The sequence below is a fragment of the Lutjanus erythropterus genome, chromosome 9, assembly GCF_056507025.1.
Source record: "Lutjanus erythropterus isolate fLutEry1 chromosome 9, fLutEry1.hap2, whole genome shotgun sequence".
In the NCBI taxonomy this organism is placed as follows: domain Eukaryota; kingdom Metazoa; phylum Chordata; class Actinopteri; order Lutjaniformes; family Lutjanidae; genus Lutjanus; species Lutjanus erythropterus.
The window spans coordinates 35,868,919-35,888,660 of NC_139325.1; the positions used below are offsets into that span (position 1 = coordinate 35,868,919).

The 19,742-nt window shown below is 40.7% G+C and overlaps 1 protein-coding gene and 1 pseudogene across 2 annotated transcripts in view; one reads left to right on the forward strand and one right to left on the reverse strand.

Annotated features, from left to right (window-relative positions):
* Nucleotides 1-19,742, reverse strand: part of LOC146322047 (sodium bicarbonate cotransporter 3-like) — a 38,868-nt gene that overhangs the window by 9,476 nt on the left and 9,650 nt on the right. The window contains exons 7-13 of the mRNA XM_084727475.1: nucleotides 13,959-14,077; nucleotides 9,534-9,691; nucleotides 9,312-9,399; nucleotides 8,726-8,872; nucleotides 8,492-8,595; nucleotides 7,949-8,123; nucleotides 7,220-7,353 (exon numbers count right to left, since the gene is read on the reverse strand). Coding sequence (XP_084583601.1) covers nucleotides 7,220-7,353; nucleotides 7,949-8,123; nucleotides 8,492-8,595; nucleotides 8,726-8,872; nucleotides 9,312-9,399; nucleotides 9,534-9,691; nucleotides 13,959-14,077 — 925 coding nt within the window. The remainder of the gene's footprint in view (nucleotides 1-7,219; nucleotides 7,354-7,948; nucleotides 8,124-8,491; nucleotides 8,596-8,725; nucleotides 8,873-9,311; nucleotides 9,400-9,533; nucleotides 9,692-13,958; nucleotides 14,078-19,742) is intronic.
* On the forward strand, nucleotides 384-5,750 carry LOC146322048 (complement C1q tumor necrosis factor-related protein 4-like; annotated as a pseudogene). The gene is made up of 8 exons (XR_014771419.1): nucleotides 384-549; nucleotides 839-889; nucleotides 1,489-1,617; nucleotides 2,269-2,548; nucleotides 2,833-2,918; nucleotides 3,344-3,394; nucleotides 4,632-4,760; nucleotides 5,200-5,750. The product of XR_014771419.1 is annotated as a complement C1q tumor necrosis factor-related protein 4-like (transcript).

Here is a 19,742-nt window from a genome sequence, read left to right on the forward strand (position 1 = left end):
GCATCATGATTTGTGGTTTGTGTGTTTTTTTAAGTATAACAAGCTGCTCCAACAGATTGAACCTGGTGTGATTAATAAAGTGTTATTGAATTTAACTGGAGAACTGGAGTACAAATATGTTGTGTCAAAGCTGAAACAGTAAACTGATGCAGCTGTGCAGAACAGAGTCTCTGTGCTGACCGGGATTCAACCTGCGGCTGAATCTCCATTTTTATTTATTTTCCTAAATGATGTTTTCCTCTGGTGCAGTCAGAGGAATGAGGTTAGTTTGAACACTTATTGAACTCTTGCAGAGTTATCTCTGAGTCAACACTGACTCAGGACAAACTTTCAGACGAGTCCATCGACCACAGAGGAGGAGGGTCTCTATAAAAAGCAGCGTCCTCTCTGTCCTCCTCATTCCGTGTCTCATCATGTCTCGGTGCCTGCCCGTCCTCTTGTTGCTGACCCTGGCCTGCCTGGCCCGGTCCGGCTCTGCCCAGCCCGTCAACACGGAGGAACTGAGGGAGGTGCAGGACGCCCTGGAGCGCCTGAGGGCCGCGGGACAAGGTGAAGCTGCGTCTCCGGTGGCACCCTGGACGACTTCTGAACAATCAGTTACTTGTTGCAGCTCTATTCCATTATGTAATGCTGCATATGAGGAAAATGAATAGAATTTACACTGCAGGAGTCCAAATCTCGCCTGTTCCCACCAGGCTCTACTGGAGCTCTTCAACAGGATTCTAGTCAACTTGCAGTTTTCTAAAATTGAAGAAATTTCTAGTTGAAGAAAATTCAGGCAAATCCAACCAGAGTTTCAGTTTGTTTTTTAATGCTACTTTCCCGTATTTGTTTGCAGCACTGTCTAACCGTCTGGATGCAGCTGAGAGGGAACTGAAGAGAGTCAAAGGTGAGAAATATCATCACTGAATAAATACAAACTATAATGTAGCTGTGGGCAGATATGATAAAAAAGTGTTTAAGATATTTGACAACCTCCTGTGGAGGAATTCATTGGAGAAGTTTTAACTGCTGATAAAATATTGTATATTATTAAACACTTTAAAATGTCAGTTACATTATAATTTGTTATAAACAAGTAATTAAATGTTCATGTACTGCTTACAAATGATAACTACAGGAGCTTAAAGTAAATGTGTTTGAAAAAATAAAAATAAAAAGGACAAATCTTTGTACAACCTCTGTTCCAAAAAAGCTAAGACCTGAGATAAAACGTAAATCAAAACAGAATGGAAAGTTTTTAAAATCCTTTGACACATATTCAAATGAACACGGTGAAGTCAGTGACTCACGATGCCAAGACGGTTATTATAACAGTTATTGTCCTCAGTTTGAACATCAAATTGGGTTTAAAAATTTTCTGAATCTGTTGAAAAAAAGGGACTGTGATGAAAGATTTTTATGTCTGTTAATGAAACGCTGCCTGAAAACTTCAGATTTTTTAAGAGATGATAAACAAGTTTCTTTTTTTCTTTTTTTTTTGTGCAGAAACACCTTAAGTTGCGTTCGCTGCCTCTCTGGGAGGAAACGGCCTCGTGAAGACAACGACAGGCAACAAAGATCTCATCTACAGGGACGTCCTGACCAACGTGGGCGGGGATTACAATGCCGAGACAGGTGACACACCAGAGTCAATTTAATGCGCACTTTAACCCAATTTCTAGAAATTTGCCAAAAAAGAAAATGAATGAATGTTTCAATCCGCTCCAGATACACAGATAAACAGTAGGTGGAGCTAATTCTACAGTCAGTGCCATTAAACCATCAGAGGACACAACCAACGACATGATGTTATTAAAAGAGATTCAGTTAATCAATGGGAAACCATGTGAACAACATGATGGAAACATGACAGTCTGTCTCCAGTAGGGTTGTTCCAGTATCAGTACTGGAAAATGTCTCTGATACAGCCTAAAATTCTGGATCGAGTATCGGCTAATCTGATATCATGTAATTCATCAGCCTCAAAACGGGACCCTGCTACCTCCCAGTGTCCTGAGCCAGGTCATATAATAATGAAAGCAATCATATCACATTATATAAATAAATATCATATAAATACAGACCACCAGTCTAAACTTTGGGGTCACCTGTTATGTTGATGTTTTTCTATTTCCTTCAATAATAACTATTTTAACGTAGATTAAAAACAGTATCATTCACACCAAATGTATTATTTACTTTTGAAATAGTTTTGGCCCTCTGCCCTTAAAGCATCACGCCTGTTAGTTCCAGCTACGACCTCATCACTCTTCATCTTCCCTCCAGGTGTGTTCACAGCACCAATTCGTGGAGTCTACTACATCCGCTTCACAGCCAACAGCCCCACCGACTTCACCATGAGCGCCGTCCTTTACAAAAACGATGTCGAGATCCAGCTGATCACCCACGAGCAGCCGTCCGGCCGGGGCAGCGACACAGCGTCCAACGGCGCCGCCATGCTGCTGGAGAAGGGCGACAGGCTGAAGATGGTGCTGTGGCAAAACACTCAGATCTGGGACAACAGCAACCACCACAGCACCTTCAGCGGCTTCCTGCTGTTTCCCATGTGAGTTCAGAAAGGACCTGCTTCTGATTGGCTGGCAAGTGTCCATTAAAAGCACATCACCAACCTGACTGATGACACTACTGTCACTACTGCCAACACCGCCGACTACCACCATCACCACCAACAGCCAACTTATTTATAGGCAATTTCCAACAAGATTACAAAGTGCTTCAGAGAAAAGACAAAAAAAACAAGTGACCAGAAAAATAAGTGGCAGCAGGTTCTTTTCATCGTCAGGAACATTTATCATATTATGACATTGTCTCTGTGTCTTTGTCTTATAGGACAGACGAGGCTCCAGGGGTCGATGCTGAACCTGATCTGAAAACTCTTCAGAATTCACTGACACAGATTACGGCAGATAATGAGAGTAAGACTCACACATTCAACTCCTGTTTGTTCCCTCTTATTGTTCTTGATATTTCTGCTCCGTTCTTAGTCGGGCTGATGGACACCGCAAACATCGACTGTTTCAAGCTTCAGAGGCTGAACAATAATCCTTAGACTAAACTAAATATGGTTGTCTGCCTTTCCCTCAGAGGGTTTTATGTGTAAATTTCTTCTAAAAGCACTGCTATCATTCAAAAACTAGTTACATTACTGACATAAACTAAGTTATAAATAAAATAAAGAATTAAATGAGATTGTCTAACAAGCTCACTGATCATTACTGCTACATCTGGGGGATTAAATGAAGTTTCTAATCATACTGTTTTCAGTAGAATCTGAAAAAGGATGTGACTAATATACTGGGATTCATCAGTTGAATATGGTTTTGTGTTTCTGTGTTTCTAGGAGTTGCAAAGAGACTGGAGGCCACAGAGAAGGAGCTGAAGGCGATCACAGGTCAGTCACTCCTTCAAATGTTTTCAATGTTTGCTGCATGTCATTCCCCTGCTCCCCCTCTCCTGTCACATCTTCAGCTGTCCTACAAAATCAAAGACATAAAAGCTCCCTAAAATATTTAATAAATAAATTTAACAAAAATTTTAAAATTACTGGTGATTTATTGAGTGACTGGTAAAATCAGCAGCTATTTGGCTGCTGGATAAAAAGGGTCATTTTGGACCCTGGTCACGGTGTTAACATGACAAACCTGTTTTCTTGTTTTTCATCTTTTCTTTTTAAAAACCTGCTTCCTCCACCAGCTGCCACAATAAAAAGATACTGTTTGGATTTAAAACAGAGGGCTGCAGTCAGGCCCTTTGCTTTTCTGTGACCGTTAACTGGCTTTTAAATGTGGTGGAGGAGCGCCCTCTTGTGGATATTATCAATTCTTACAATGACATAAAACAACTCTTTCATTGTTTAATATGAGGGTTAACAGACCAAATGACTGGGGCCTAATCCACTCTAATCCCAGAGAGACTTTTTTTTTAAAAAAAGGGACCCAAACGTCCTCTCTCTCTCTTTCTCTCTCTCTCTCTCTCCATGCAGACAGTTTTGTTTTTTTTGGTCCAGGGTTCTGTCTCTAACATTCCTGCCTCCACACTAACAAATACATGTGAATATGAGGACATTCAACAGCAAGATCTCTTTCAGAAACGGTTGCTTTGGACAGTCCACAAAGACACTGTGGACAGTTTTTGTTCTTCTGTGGAAATTAAAACTCTTCATAGTGACAATGGATCTCAAAGCTTGAACACTTCATGGTTTTTCCAACAAAAATTATGCATCGGTGTCTCTGGAGACCCCAAAATATAAGAAACCGCTATCATCTCTCTCTCTTTTTCTTGCTCCTGCTTTCAGAAAACATTTGTTCTAAAACAACAGGTAGATTTGTCTCCCTGTATGATGTCACAAAGGGGTTAGCATCACCTGTAGACAGGTGACTGTCAGGTGACTGGTGAATCACAGTGGGTGGGGCCTGCTCTCCTGAGCAGGGAGCTGACCAATCAGAGCAGGCTGGACTTTTTGGGAGGGGGGACAGGAGCCAACACGGAGTTTCAGACAGTGGGCGAATAAAGGAGCTGCAAAAATGGCCAGTATAAGAAAATTATTGTGTTTTATGAACATTAAAACCTGTTCCTTTAAGTTCAGTTTTCATCTGTCATTGCTGGTTTTCTGTTCTGTTTTTCTTCAGAGGTACCCAAGGTGGCGTTTGCAGTTTCTCTCGGAGGTAACGGTCTTCAGAAGGACACGTCAGGAGGCAGGACGCTCATCTACAAAGACGTCCTGACCAACATTGGACAGGCGTACAACGCTGAAACAGGTCAGTGACAACAAACACACCTTCTAACACATTACTGCAGCCAGCATACCGGTTCTTGCGGATCATATGTGTATATAAGTATGAGATTTACTGTATATATCATATATAAACCACAGTTTCTTATTTTACAAACGGCAACCATGGGATGACTTTGTTTTGATTCAGTTCAAGGGTCTACAATCGATGTCAGACCATGTCACACGTTCAGCTATGTCAGTTTATGTCAACTCAGAAAATTTTAAAATCAAAGGTTTATCTTAAAGATGACAATATAGATTGATATCGGCACTTTCATCGATCAACCTGGATTGCTGAACACTGAATCAATATATTGATCCAGACTGATAGAGGATGTTGTGTTTAGTTTTTTTCTGCTGCCCCCCTTTTTGTCCCTTCTCACCTGCCATACATGACTGTTTCTAAACCCTCCCTCCTCCAGGTGTGTTCACAGCTCCTGTTCGTGGAGTCTACTACATCCGCTTCACAGCCAACGCCCCCACCGACTTCACCATGAGCGCCGTCCTTTACAAAAACGATGCCGAGATCCAGCTGATCACCCACGAGCAGCCATCCGGCGAGGGCAGCGACACGGCGTCCAACGGCGCCGCCCTGCTGCTGGAGCAGGGCGACAGGCTCTCCCTGAAGCTGTGGCCCAACACTCAGATCTGGGACAACAGCAACCACCACAGCACCTTCAGCGGCTTCCTGCTGTTTCCCATGTGAACGCAAACACGACAAATCAGCTCTGACTGACCCGTCTACGCTCGGCTGTCAAAACTGAACCAGAACTGGACTCATTCCTGACCGACATCATGTGCACATTACATCATTGCTGCCTGAATTGGAGTCTAGTGAGACTCAACATCTCCATTTTTTTTAAAATAAAGTTCGTCTGATCAAAGTTCCCCTGACAGACGATTAAAGCTCAAATCAGCTTGTTCCAAACTCCATGTTTTTTTATGGCTGCACTATTAAATCAAATAAATTACATTCTGTGTCTTTTGTGCATCATTTTAGACACATTTCCCATTTTGATTTGGTGTCTTTCCACAGTGGTCGAACAAGTGTTGAGTAAAAGTACAAGTAACAGAATGTATAAATACTCCATTATTTCATCTTGTAGTAAAAGTACTGGCTGTGAAGTAAAATCTCTCCTGTTGTGTCTGACATCTGATTCTGTGACATTATTAGATTATTGATTGTTGATACTGATGCATCAATGTTAGAGAACTTTACCGTTGGTGCGCCGACATTTTGAACCTCTTTATACACTGAGGCTGATCAATTAATCAAAATTTTAATGAAGTCATAATATGACCTGTTTTTTCCAAATCACTGCAAGCACAATATGTGTTAAAGAGAAAACGAGACTCTTTTTCGTTGTTCTGCCTCGTTATACGCATGTACTTAGTTTAGTCCAGTCGTTCGTAAAATGAAGCAAAAATGTTGAAAAAATGGCTGCAACTGACTAATTATTTTCTTTATACATTATTCTGCCTATCATGCCCTTAATGTATAGATTCTTTGGTCTTTAAATTTACAAAAAATACAGTATAATATGCATTACAAAGCCCAAAATGTCTCCTTTGGTCTGACTAAAGTCTAAAATTCTAAAATATTCTATGAAGACAGAGAAAATTCTGAGAAGCTGGAGCAGGAAATTCTTATTCTTTGCTATTTTTGACTCAAAATGAGTGTTGCATATTAATCTTCTGTGGATGGACTCATAAAGCAGTTAGATCATCACCATTAACTGGATTTTTCTGATCTTTCTGATGCTCATCTTTCCACATTATGTGCTATATTATAATAATAACTGCAGGTGCTGACGGCGTCTGACGTATTTTCGTGGAAACAGGAGAAAAAAGGAGTATGATATAATCTAGAGGGAAATGGAGCAGGTTAAAAAAAATAATGATTTTATGTAAGTGTTACAAAACATTTTTTCATTACAAAAAGCCTTTTTAATCCTCAGACAAAAAAAAATAAAACAATAGAGACCTCCTCCAGCACTCTGACAGCTCATGAGAACAAATGCACAATCCCTCTAAAGCCAATTACAGCTCTGATCCAAAAACCCAGAACTCCAGATAATCTCATCTCTGCAGCTGCATGAAGAATAGCAGAGCCTCATTGGTCGGTTTTAGCTCTTACTTAACTAAATTTTTAAAACACACAATCTCATTATCTGGGTCATTAATGATGTCAAAGAGGCTTTGATTTTAATTCCCAGCAGAGTCACCAGCAGGGGGAGTCAGAGCTCGAGGTGAGACACACCAAGGAGCAGAAACATCACTCATCAATTTACAGCTTTCATGCATCAGCTGCTGAACTGCAGCAGTGAAGTAAAAGGACCAAAACAACAACAATGTAAAAATACTACAAGTAAAAGTCCTGCTCATAAAAGTAAAAGTCTCAGCAGTGACAGGTGTTCCTGCAGGAGGCGGAGCTCAACTCACCTGCAGAACTTGAAGAGGATCTTTTCAAAGACCAGAACTGGACCGGTGCTGCCCAGGATGGTGAGAGGCTGACCAGCAAACAGAGAGTAGGCCACGCCCGTCAGAGACGCCCCAAACAGGGACTCTATGGCACTCTACCAGAGAGAGAGACAGCCAGGCCTGATTTTAGAGAGAAATCTGACATATATTCTACGTGATTTATCATAAAATGACCACGATGTGTCATCAGAAATCAAGGGAACAGTTTATACTCACTTCTCTGACAACAACGCTGCAACTGAAATTTCTCTTATGATCTGAAATAACTGTTTTATTTGCCCGTTTCATGTTTATTAGAGGTCAAATTAATGCCGAATTTTTGTTGAATGAGTAAGTGTCTGTTTATGAGTCAGTAATAATTTTCTAGCAGGAGTAAATGTTTATAGCAATTAAATTGATCAAAATGTTAATGGAGTTTGGCAGACTCTAGAGAGTGTTTTCAGAGCAGGGGGGCTTTTTGTTTTCAGGAAAACAGGCTGAACTTTACATCCACAGACAACTGACAGAGTTAAAAACAGCTGATCAACCAGAGACTATGTTCAACCCATGTAATATACAGTTTACAGCTCTTTGGACTGCTGTACTCATTTTTAGACACACTACATATTGCTCCTTCAAGGACTGTTGGACCTTTAAGGATGAAACGTCTCATCAGAATCAGCCTGTTCATCCCATCAGTTCGGTTCTTACTATGTTTCCTTTGGTGGCTTCTCCCAGGAGACCTCCGAACGTGATGACAGGCGACATGCAGGCGCAGTAGAGGAAGAGGACGGACGCCAAACACTGCAGGCTGAGGGCGTCTCTGATGTCACTCCACAGGAAGGGAGCTTTCCTCCGAACGTCGTTCACCAAACCACCGAAGATCCTGACAGACAGACGACACACTCTGAAATTAGTCATTTAAACATTTAAAGGGACAGTTCAGCCCAAAAACAAGAATCTATTTCAACAGTTACTCCCAGTTTTGATGTTAAATCTGCCGCCATCATTACTGAATACAGTGTGAGAATAGCTGACATTTCTGCCACACCACATTCATTCATTAAAACTTTTTTAACATGTTTTGCCTTTTACAAATATTACACCTGCAGTGATTTGAAAATTGAGGAAAGACATATTACAGTTCCAATAAAATTTTGATTACTTGTGCAGCTCTATGATAAACTGTTATTAACTGATAAGTTGTCAGTCGTCTCTCAGATGAACTGACAGTGAAAACGTAAGCAGACTGACCTCCCTGTCCTCTGCAGCTCTGGTCCTGGGTGATGCTCCGCCTCCTTGACTGAGTCAAATCCGTGGGCGGAGCCATTAGGGACGGACGCCATCTTCCTCTTCTCCTGCAGAAGGACAGAGGATGCAGGACACAGAACTCGGGTAAGACAGGACATCACTGTTTTTATGTTTAACCTGTTCGCTCTCTGACAGGATGCAGGTCGAGGTCTCGTGTTGCAGGGGTGGCGAGCTCACCTGAGACGGGACGCTCTTCGGGGGTTCGATGCGGATGCTCGGGTCCCACTCGCCCGGAGGAAGCACAGTGACCTGATCCAGGAACTCATCTATCCCCGACAGCAGGTCGTTCCTGTCCTTCGCTTTGTAGGCAACATCGTGGAAGATCTACCAGAGAGACATGAAGTCTGTAACTTAAATTCTCTGTATAAATTTACTGTATAGTCCACATATTTTTTTACCATTCTATAACTGTGTATCATTTGGAGAATGTAAGAATCACATTACACTGCAAGAGATTTTTGAAATTTGAGCTCAAACTTTTTGACTTTTGAAATAAACTTCATTTCACTTTTATTAAAGATATTTTTTTATTAAAGATATTAATAAAATACTGCAATCCATTTGACTGAAATTGCGACCGCGTACAACACATGCATACATACAAGACATAACAGGAAGATGTTTGCTTGTGCTAATTTGGCACAACATCTCAAAAACCTTCAGGTCTCAGTCGGAGGATTTTTTTTCTTACATTTATTCTTTAACGAGAAACTCAATGGAACCTGAAGGGGTCGTGGTTTAACAGATTCATCTGTCGCCTCACCTCATCTGTCATCAGAGTGGCCATGGAGCGTCCGATCTCGTGATACTGCGGACCTTTTCCAAACGGGCCGAGCAGCAGGAAGAGAAACCTGGACGGACAAGAAGACAGTCAGCAACGCTAAAAGTCTTTTAAGACCTTACTTAAAATCACCAATCTGTCACAGGGCTGCAAAGTAATGATTATCTTCAGTTGATGAATCAGTCGATTATTTATTTTGTTCACCTGGTGGGCACTGGCACCTCCGTGAGGCCGGTCAGCAGTATGGCGGGGGCGAGCCGCACGAAGGCAACGATCGGCCGCTCCAGGAAGTCGACTTCACCCACCAAGACATTGGAGGCCTCTGCACCGGGAGGGATCTTCTTCATGAAGTTCATATCCACCTGAAACACACCAAGACACACAGACACACAGACACACAGACACACACACACACACACACACACACACAGCAGAGATCAAACAGTGGCTGATGGTGGAGTTGTGTGCTTCTTGTTCAGTGGTATATACTGGTATCTGTAACAGCATGCTGGTCATTCACTGGCAGATGCCGGTGTCTATAATGGGATGAGATATCAGCTGCAGACATGTCTGCCTCCTCTCCAATATGATGGAATTAGATGGTACTAGTCCTGTGATGCTCAAAGGACCAAAAAATACTAATAGAAAGAAAGTAGTTTGTCATTATTCTAATAATTCTTCTTCTTAAAATTCTATCAGTGGGAGCAGCTCTTCTTGTGGCTGTCATGAACACTGCAGCCTGCAGGAGGCGCTGGAAGCAGTTCAGATCATAAGACTGGTTTCTCAGAGCAGACAGTTGTGGGAATTGTTCCTCCTCGCCTGTTTAACGATGACTGTGTTGCTGTCACCCAGCTCAGGTGAGTCACTGGTCTCAGGTAACAGCAGCAGGTTGAGTTTCCTCTGATCTGATCTCAGATCTGACGACTCAGAGTCAGAGAGAAGACAGCTGCTTCTGTCTGAGGGAGAAAACACTTCACCGCCAGGTTTAACTTCTGTGTTTCTTAAAAAAAAATACTACCAGCTGATCACTGAGATTCAAAATTCTGTCTTTTAGAGCAACAGCTGTTGATAAAATAACCACAAGATCCTGTAAGTAGCTGCTCTGTAGCTTCAAACGTATCACATGATCTTCAGAAGATGGAGTTGGCCTTGTTATCAGGGAACTCTCGATATTAAGTAAGAAATCTTTATTTATAGTTTGAAGGTGCTTCACAGGTGCAGTTTAAATACATAGAATACAAAATGAGTTTTAGAGAGTCGACTGGCCAAACAGAGACATAAAACACAATCTTAAAGAATAACAAAGGGAAGTGTGAAATTATTTTATATTAGCTGATGTACTGGTGTTAAAAAAATATCTTCATGACCACAAACACTGTCTGTTGACCGATGAGAGAAGATAAACGAGTGGTCGGTAAACAAGTTTCAGTTCTTGTTTTTTATCTGCATCATTGTACACAGATCAATGCAACAACATGACATGACTGTAAACTTTACAAACCGAGTCTCTAAATCACCACAAACTATAAAACTAACAGTGATGGACGCAGAGAAGAGTGATAGAAACGGAGCGCAGCTGACGTGCTGTCAGACGCTTCACCAGAGCGCACCGCGAAGCACAGGACAGCTGACGCACCGTTAGACATGTCACCAGAGCGCACTGCGGAGCGCAGGACAGCTGATGCTTGTTTTTGTCTCTGACTGGCTCAGATTGTTCTTGTTAGTGTCTGACAACATTATGGAAAGGATCACTACAGTCAGAGAGATTTTTGGTTTGTTTCCTCTCCACAAACTCACCAGAATCCCTTTGCATCATCAGCTTCATTCAAACTTTACAGAAACTAAATACAACTCAACAAAAACGTCTTGGTTCATCTTTCCACTGTTTAACAATCACCAGCTCTGCTTCAGTCCAAATAAATCCTTAATTCATGGCGTAAAGGAGCGCAGAGCACGCAGCGCAGGTGATGCTGGACAGCAGCTGAACTACAGGAGGACACACACTTTGAATTTCTCTGACTGTGATGTGAAAACATATTTTCACACGCATGATGAAGAAAGGCACTACAACCCAAGTCTACCTGGTAAAACATACTCATGTAGGCTGATGTAGGATTTCAGTGTGGCGCACTAAACTCGTACAGGATGGAAAAATCTGATGGGCAAAAACCATGAGGAATATGTTCACCGTCAGCCACGCCAGCGTCAGTAAACACATCATTAAACACTAACTGTGACTACATCAACAAACAGTGTTGTTGAAAAAAAAAAAAACACTAAAATGTAGTTTAAAAATAAAAACTTAATAAAAGCCAAAATCTCTCATTTGTGTTGACAAAAACAAGGAGATAAAATATTGCACTGCAAGTTAAAAGTCAGACAACAGCAGGGCCTGGGAGAAAGAAACAAGGTGATATTTGAGCCCATTTTTGTTCCAATGAGGCTGAAGGGAAAAAACAACAACTCAGTATTGTGTAATCGGAAGGAAAACAATGTGGTCATAAAATATCTGGTCAGAATGCAACAAACCTGAAGAGACACATTAAGGAAACTTAGGCAGGTTCACAAAACAGCAGGTTGGTTTTTTTTAAACTTTATTGAGTCAAACAGTGAGGAGGCGGTGTTATATTTCACAGGCCGTGTTGTGGATCATTCAAGCCATTTTTCCATCAGATAATGATACGACAACATCTAATGTGAGACCAGTTTGACTAAAATGACAAAAACATTGAGTTTCACTAGACGAGACTGACTGAACTGTTCAATATAATCAGGCGATCATTTTGACTGCAGTTGTGATTGGGATATGTGATATGATTAGTGGAAATGATCAGTTTTGCATTTGAATTTTCAAGTTCACTGAAAAAAAAAAAACTATTAAAATCAGTGATGATGTGATATTTATTGACATTTTCTTTCATCTGGAGAAGAAGATTTTAGGTCAGGTCATCTCTACAGTACCTCATCATAATGGTGTTTTCTCAAACATTTTTCCTTTTTCAAAAGGTGAAGTCTCAGATTCGCCTAGCTTCTTACCTAGGTTAGGATTCCAGAGTCAAGAACAACAAATACGACTTGAATGTCAGAGTTTTCTAAACCGACACAATTAAAAAATGGGCCGCCATAAACTGATGTTCTATTTTTGGAGCTGTGCTTCTCTCTTTCGGCCGTGTCTAGAAGGGAACCTTTTGATCTTTCACGGGTCTGGGGTTCCCATCTAGAATCCTCTCTGTGTCTCTCACAAACTCAGGCGACTCGTTAAAACGTGCTGCTCATGAAGGAAGTCAACAGATCAGACACAGACTGTATCAAAGGCGTGTGTCTTTGTTAGTTAGCACTTGTTTTAAATAGCCTCAAGCTGAATTTATGGATAAATCTGTCAATTATTTTCTTGACTAATCAATTATTATAAAGTTTTGGTCTGTAAAATGTTGAAAATAGTGAAAAATGTTGATTGCTGTTGTCCAAAGTCCAAGTTGACGACCTCAAATGTTTTGTTTCATCCAAAACACAAAGATATTCAGTTTACTGTCACAGAGAACTAAAGAAACCAGAAAATATTCACATTTGAGAGGCTGAAACCAGAAACACTTTTCATTTAAAAATGCCTCAAAACGATTAATTGATCATCAAAATAGTTAATAAAATAATCATTAGTACTAAATGGACCCTGTGGTGAGATTATTTTATGAACAGCTGATATTTTTATTTGTTTTAACTTCCTGTCATCATTCGCACTCTGTTACAGTAACTATTTAGTCCAAACTGGGAGACGCAGACAAATAAATAATTCCAGTTTGATTCCAGCAGGAATCTGATTCTTCATCACAAAACATTTTCACATCAAACACTGAAACAACACGGCTGAGTCAGAGTCACACCGACTTCACTAAACAACACAAACAACAACAACAACGAGTCCAAACACACAAACACAGCGCATCACCACGACGAGCCACAACACAGGCCACTGATTGGTCGACAGCCGGAGACTGACAGGTGAACAGACTTACAGCGGGCTTTCTGCCGGCCGCCGGCAGCAAACAAACACAGTCGCAGTCCTGCTGAGAAACAAACGAGTCATCATCTACACACAGCTTCTGATTGGCTCCTACGGAATTACAAAACTCAGGCACGACTCAGAGTCACATGACTGAAAGCAGCTTGGTTATTGGATGGTTCAACTCAGGGTGAAATATAAGTGGGTGGTAAAACTTAAGAATTTGAGTTGACAAAATGACAAAAATATGTTGCAATATGATGCCTTGAAAGAATCCGTAACAGTTTCTGAGAGCCTCAAACGACAGTTGTTTTGTCCAACCAGCAGTCCAAAACCAAAAGAGATTCAGTTTCATGACATGCAAAATGAGGAAAAACAGCAAATGTTCACATTTGAGTAGCTGGAACCATGAAAGTTTAGGCATTTTTGCTAAAGAATTACTTTAATGACCAGTTAATCAATTATCAAAATACTTGCCAGCTAATTTTCTGCCCTGGTTTCCCTGCTGACGGTGAGAAATGATTGTCACTGTGATAAATCCTGTCAGTGATGCAGATATTAATCTTCAGAATCATGAATCAGTTACTCTTTAAGAACCTAAACCGGCAGGAGGAGGGACCCGTCTTTACCTTGCTGAAGTCCACCGTGCTGTTTTCCCGGCTGCCTCCGTTGCCGCCGTTGATGCGACTCTCGCTGTTCTTGCTGTTGTCAAGGTTCCCTGGAGCCGAGTGAGGGGACGCCAGCAGACCTGCAGCGATGGGAAGATGTGCTTTATATTCTGGACAGGAAAGATTATGAGCAGATTTGTAGCTGATGGTAGAAAATACTCCGATTTGTTTTTCTGACTGAATCCTGAAGATGTCTTCAGGCACGACACAAAGCAGGAGTCTGAAATCACCTCAACTGACTTTTTGTTTGTGAAATATTCTCTAGTGCTGAATTATTCTGAACTCAAATATAAACGCCTCAGTTCTCGGCCCTGAACAAATGTTTCCTGTTGTCTAGTCATGATTTCAACCCCACCAAAGCACAGAGACGGTTCTCGCTGAATGACGTCCACTGGAAAAGTTTCAGTCGCGCTGCACAAACTTCTGGATCTGAAGCTGAGCTGTTAGGTTTTCATAATAATAATTTAATAATAATCTGCTCTGGTGGAGTTTCATGATATTATTTTTCTGATAATTATTCCTGTTTGTCAAAAAAAGTTGAACTGAAAGAGGTTTGAGTCTGAGCTGAAGCTGCAGATTTAAACCACATGACCTGAGAAAACACATGAGACAGAAGAGACGCTCTCAGACACGTGTTACCGTTTCTCACACTCACACACACACACACACACACACACACACACACACACACACACACACACACACACACACACGTGTCCTGTTACAGTCTGGATATCCAAACCTCATGTTAAATGTCACTCTGGTATCTGTGGGCACAAAAAAAAAAACTCTGTGCAAACTGTTTAAAAGGTCCGTTTGCGAGCGGATAACTTCTGAACCCGGCTGGAAACAGCAGCTGTGAAGCGACTGCTTTTGTTTTTTTAAGGGACCACGCCTGAGACAGGAAGTGAAGTAACGATGTGTACCTGTTTCTCATCACAAGTAGTTTCTTTATTTTAAATGTCCAACACTAATTTCTCTGAAGGGAGAAAATAAAGGTTAATCTAAGCAAGTCGATAATAAAAAGCTGTGATTGAATTCTGTCAAATGCATCTTTAGCTCCTCTCCAGTGGCTGCCTGTGGCTTTATGAAAGAATTACATGGAAATGAACAGATATTTATGTTGTAGCTCTACACTGTTAAAACAAATGTTAAGAAAATTCTAAGTTTTAAGGTAATGCATTGCAATGAATTCTTAAGTTTTGAGCCCGACACAAATTCTTAAGTTTTGAAAAAGTTTTACCAATGACATATTTTTTGTTGAGATAATTTACTTTTCTTCTTTAGATAAACTTAAATATTTGAGTTTTAGAAACATCCACAAAAATATAAAAAATTACTGAGTTAACACATCGAAGTGACAGTGAATGATGTTCAAAATCCTTAGATTTTTAATCAAAACCACTTAAAATAATAACAAATTACGTTGAATTTCTATTCTATATCTATTTTCTATTCTATTCTATTTCTAGATTCAAGTTTGTCTCAAGAAAAAAGTAAATCATCTCAACTAAAGACTGTAGGTCAGCAAAACTTTTTCAAGTTTTATTTCAAAAGTTTGAGTTGGACTCAAAAATCTATTGCAGTACACTGCCTTGAACGTTTTAGTTGTCTCAGCTATTTTTTGTTTTTTACAGTAAAAGTGATTCCTTCAGGGAAACAATTCAATTAAATAGCTGTGACCCCAGACAAATTTTTTTTTTGTTTTTTGTTTTTTGTTTTTTTTGGATCATAAAGGTTGCAGACCTCTGGTTTAGGGGATTACCAAACCAAACAGATGAGTTATAGAAGTTCTGTTATGGTAGAATATACAGAATAAGACAGAATATAATGACTGTTTCACTTTAATGTTAATAAGTTGGTTAACCTTGTTTCTAAAGGAAAAAAACATCAGGATGGTTTATTTAATATTACTTTCAATTTATGTTACTACTCTGGTTTCTGGCTTGTTTTATTAAATGACAGAGTAATTAAAATTAAATCAAAATCTTTACCGAGCAGAACTGACGAGTAGATCTGCTTTTTCGTTTTTATCTCAGGTTCTCATCTCATGAAATCCGATCATTTCAGTCTCTTTACGGTTTCCGTTTCCTCTAATATTTTTCTTTGGGTTGATCTTCTTGTAGCAGCGCTGTCAGCGTGTTGTTCTGCATCATTACTCGTCACACTCACTGAACGCGTCCTGTTTGTTTGGACTTTAAAGTTTCAGACCTGTCAGCTTCAGCACATTAACAGTGGTAACTCAGTAACGAACAGTCAGATGATGAGGATGATGATGATGATGATGTGTCAGCTGTGGTCTTTCTGTCTCCTCTACAGATCACTGATGAGGGTAAAGAGCAGAGGAACAGTCAGGAGGAGCTGATGTAACTCCTGCCTGATGATCCGGAGCAGAGACATGAAGCACTAATGAATTTCCAGAGTCAGGTGTTTCCTGCGCCGTTTTTCCTCTTCACATCCCCGTACCTCACTTCAGTTCTACTGTAGAGATTTGAGAGGACACTGACGATGATCCGCCTTTTCTCCTTTTTGTTTGAAATTCTTTGATCAAGTTGAATAGAAAACAACTCTGGGCTTCAGTTTCAAAATCAGCGCCAGCCGTTTGGTCGTTTCCAGTTTGTTTTTGAAGTTAAAATCACAGTGAACTGCATCTTCTTTGAGTCTGTGTGTGTGAACGAGGCGTGAAGATATTATTGTGTCTTTTTTATTTTATTATCTTATCCAATAATGTGTCATCTGTCAGGTAAAGCTGTGATGACCAAAGACAATACGACAGATTTTGTTAGTAAAGACATCAGACGTAGTCAGACAGTTGTGGTGTTTTACTTATTGTTGATCCCTCAATAAATTCAGTCAGTGCTGGTGTCACATTCATGCACACAGAGAAGTCTGATTACTCTGAATATTAAAGAGCAAATTAACACCAGGCAAGACTTTTTTAGGTTAAAATCACTGAAGGGTAAAAACATACCAGGCTGACGTTAGTATGATATAAACCAGTCATTCCCAAAGACTGGGTCGTCACCCACAGGTGGGTTTATTGAGGCAAAACACAATGGAAGAAATTCTGCAAAAATTAATTTTTTATATCTGTAGTATAGTATATCGTTTTACTGATAAAAGGGAAAAAATGAGAGGCTAAAATTACGTGTAACTGGATTTATTCCATCTCATTAATGAAGGAGGCTTAGTTGTCCTGCACTGTAAAATCAAAAACGTTGACTCAAAATTTCAAGGCAACTTACTTCAACAGACTTTTGAGTTTTGAGCCCAACTTAAACCCTTCAGTTTTAAAAAAGTTTCACAAACTAATCACGTTTTGTTGAGATGATTTACTTTTCTTCTTGAGTCTTTGAATTTTAGAAATTTTTAAAAAAACATTTCAAAAATTGGTCACGGTGAGCTGAGAACCAGATTTGTTATTATTATGGTGCCTGAAAATCAAATGGTTTTATTTGAAATTCTAAAAATTATAAACACCATTCACTTTCACGTTAATTCATTTACTTAATCTTTTAAAAGGTACGTTGGGGGTCTTCTAAAACTATCAGGAATGTACAAATGAACTCTCCCAAGATTTATTGATAAGGCCTGGTGTGAACTCAGCCGGGATGGTTTGTCATTTTTTATAAATTGGGTCCCCAGGAAAAAAAAAAAAGTTTGTGAAACTCTGCTGTAAACAACACAGTTAATAAAACTGATGACGGGTGTCTCAGATCAAGCATTAAGAATCATCAACAGTATTTGCAGCACTGAGGCTGTGGGGGGCCCTGAAATTAAATTCTGCTTTGGGCCGCACAAAGGCTGGGGCCGGCCCTGATTATCATTAACAGGTTAGCGTGCAGAATGAAGCCACACCCACTCCATCACTCCATGCTGAGCTGTGCTGACGGATATTTGCCTGAGTGACTGAGAGGATCTTGCAGGTCCTGTAATGCTTCCTCTTCAGGGGGGTAAACCACCACCTGGGGGATCTCTGCTCCTCTCCACAGCTCGTCCGGAGCAGAGCAGCGGCGTGGAGGGCTGGAGGAGGCGCTGCCCGATGGGGGAGCTTTGATGGCGGAGGCCGGGAGGGTGGTGCCAGGGTGGGGCGGGCAGGGCTCTGAGAGGTGGCGGAGCAGGGTGGGAGTGGCCTGAGGCGAGGAGGTGGGGCTGGGGAGGAGGTGTCCAAACAAGGTGGACATACGAGGGGATGGGGGAGGGGTGCAGGAGTCACAGGAGGAGGCGACGGAGGATGAGCGATGGAGGGGGTACAGACGAGAGGAGGACAGACCCTCCCCTGAGGAGGAGAAGAAGAAGAATGAGGTGAAAGGAAAGAGACATCAGCAGGACGAGGGGACGATGCTCATGCTGGTTATTAAAAGGCAAACGTCAGACAAGCAGCTGATTAAACAGATATTGATCTAACTGATTGATCAATCAGCAGTTAATTGTTTCTAGGTCCTTCTCTATATTCAGTTACAGTTCCATTTTCTTTTAAAGATACATCTTTTTTATATGTGTCAAACGACTTGATCAGTGTGGTGAGGCAGAGACGTCCTGTCCAGGGAAGGGTCATGATTTTCAAATATATGAGTAGTCATTAAATTATTTAACATGACGATCATTTTGTCTTTTAAAATCCATTTTCCCTTTGTTTCACTTATTTTACCACCGCATGGAAATAACGAGATACTACCAGATCTCGTGTTATTACAGGTCCAGGTAGAATCACTGACGGGACATCTGCAGACCCCGATGTGTTTTATTTCAGAGTGAAAGACTGTTTACTGAACATTAACTGAATCCAAACCGAGGGGGGCAACACCCGCTGCCCAGTGAATATCGAAAAGCATTTTGGCACCACAGTCATTAGTTATATTAATTAGAGCCCGAGCACCGAGGAGTGTGAGGATCCTACTGGATTATTTTTTCTTCTTTTTCCGTCCTCTTCAGTCGCATTTTTGAGGAGCTAAACAAGCTTGATGGCGTGTGAAACTTTGTCTTGGTTATAAATTTTGGATGATGTAGTTTTTGGGGCTAAAAAAGCAGCACCTGTGGCAGTTTTCACCAATATGCATGAAAATCAGGACATATAAATACCATGCTTCAATGCACAAAATAGTCTGTTAGATCCATCATCTAAACCCAACAGGTAGTCGGCAATTTTGAGTTTATTCCTCAATTTTGGAGTTTTCCATGCTTAAAGCTTTAATTTTAACATGTTTTACAACCAAAATAAGAAAAATGATGTAAAAAATGTTATTAACTCTAGTGTCACAAATTATATCACATTTAATTTCTGAGCTATGTTCTTGTTGATATCTAAATTATCTTTTTAAATCTTAGGAAAAACTAAGTGGAATTGTTGGCGGTGCAGGCAGATGGGTGTTAGAGATAAAACACTGCTGCGTTAACTGTCATATCTCACACACACACACACACACACACACACACACACACACACACACACACACACACACACACACACACACACACACACACACACACACACACACAGGCTCTCTGCATGTTTCAACATGACAAAACTTCAGGTTACATCAGCAGAACTAAAACATTCCTCACTCCCTCACAAACAGAATCTCTGAGTCCAGATATTAAAATGCAGACTCATCACTTGGTATTAGCTGGTTATTAGCTCGCTGACTCAGCATGTCGGTTCAGGTTCGTGCTGATCGGCAGGAAACAGAACAGACTGCTGCTGAGGACAACAAACAGGCTTCCGGACTCGAGGTAAACATTAAA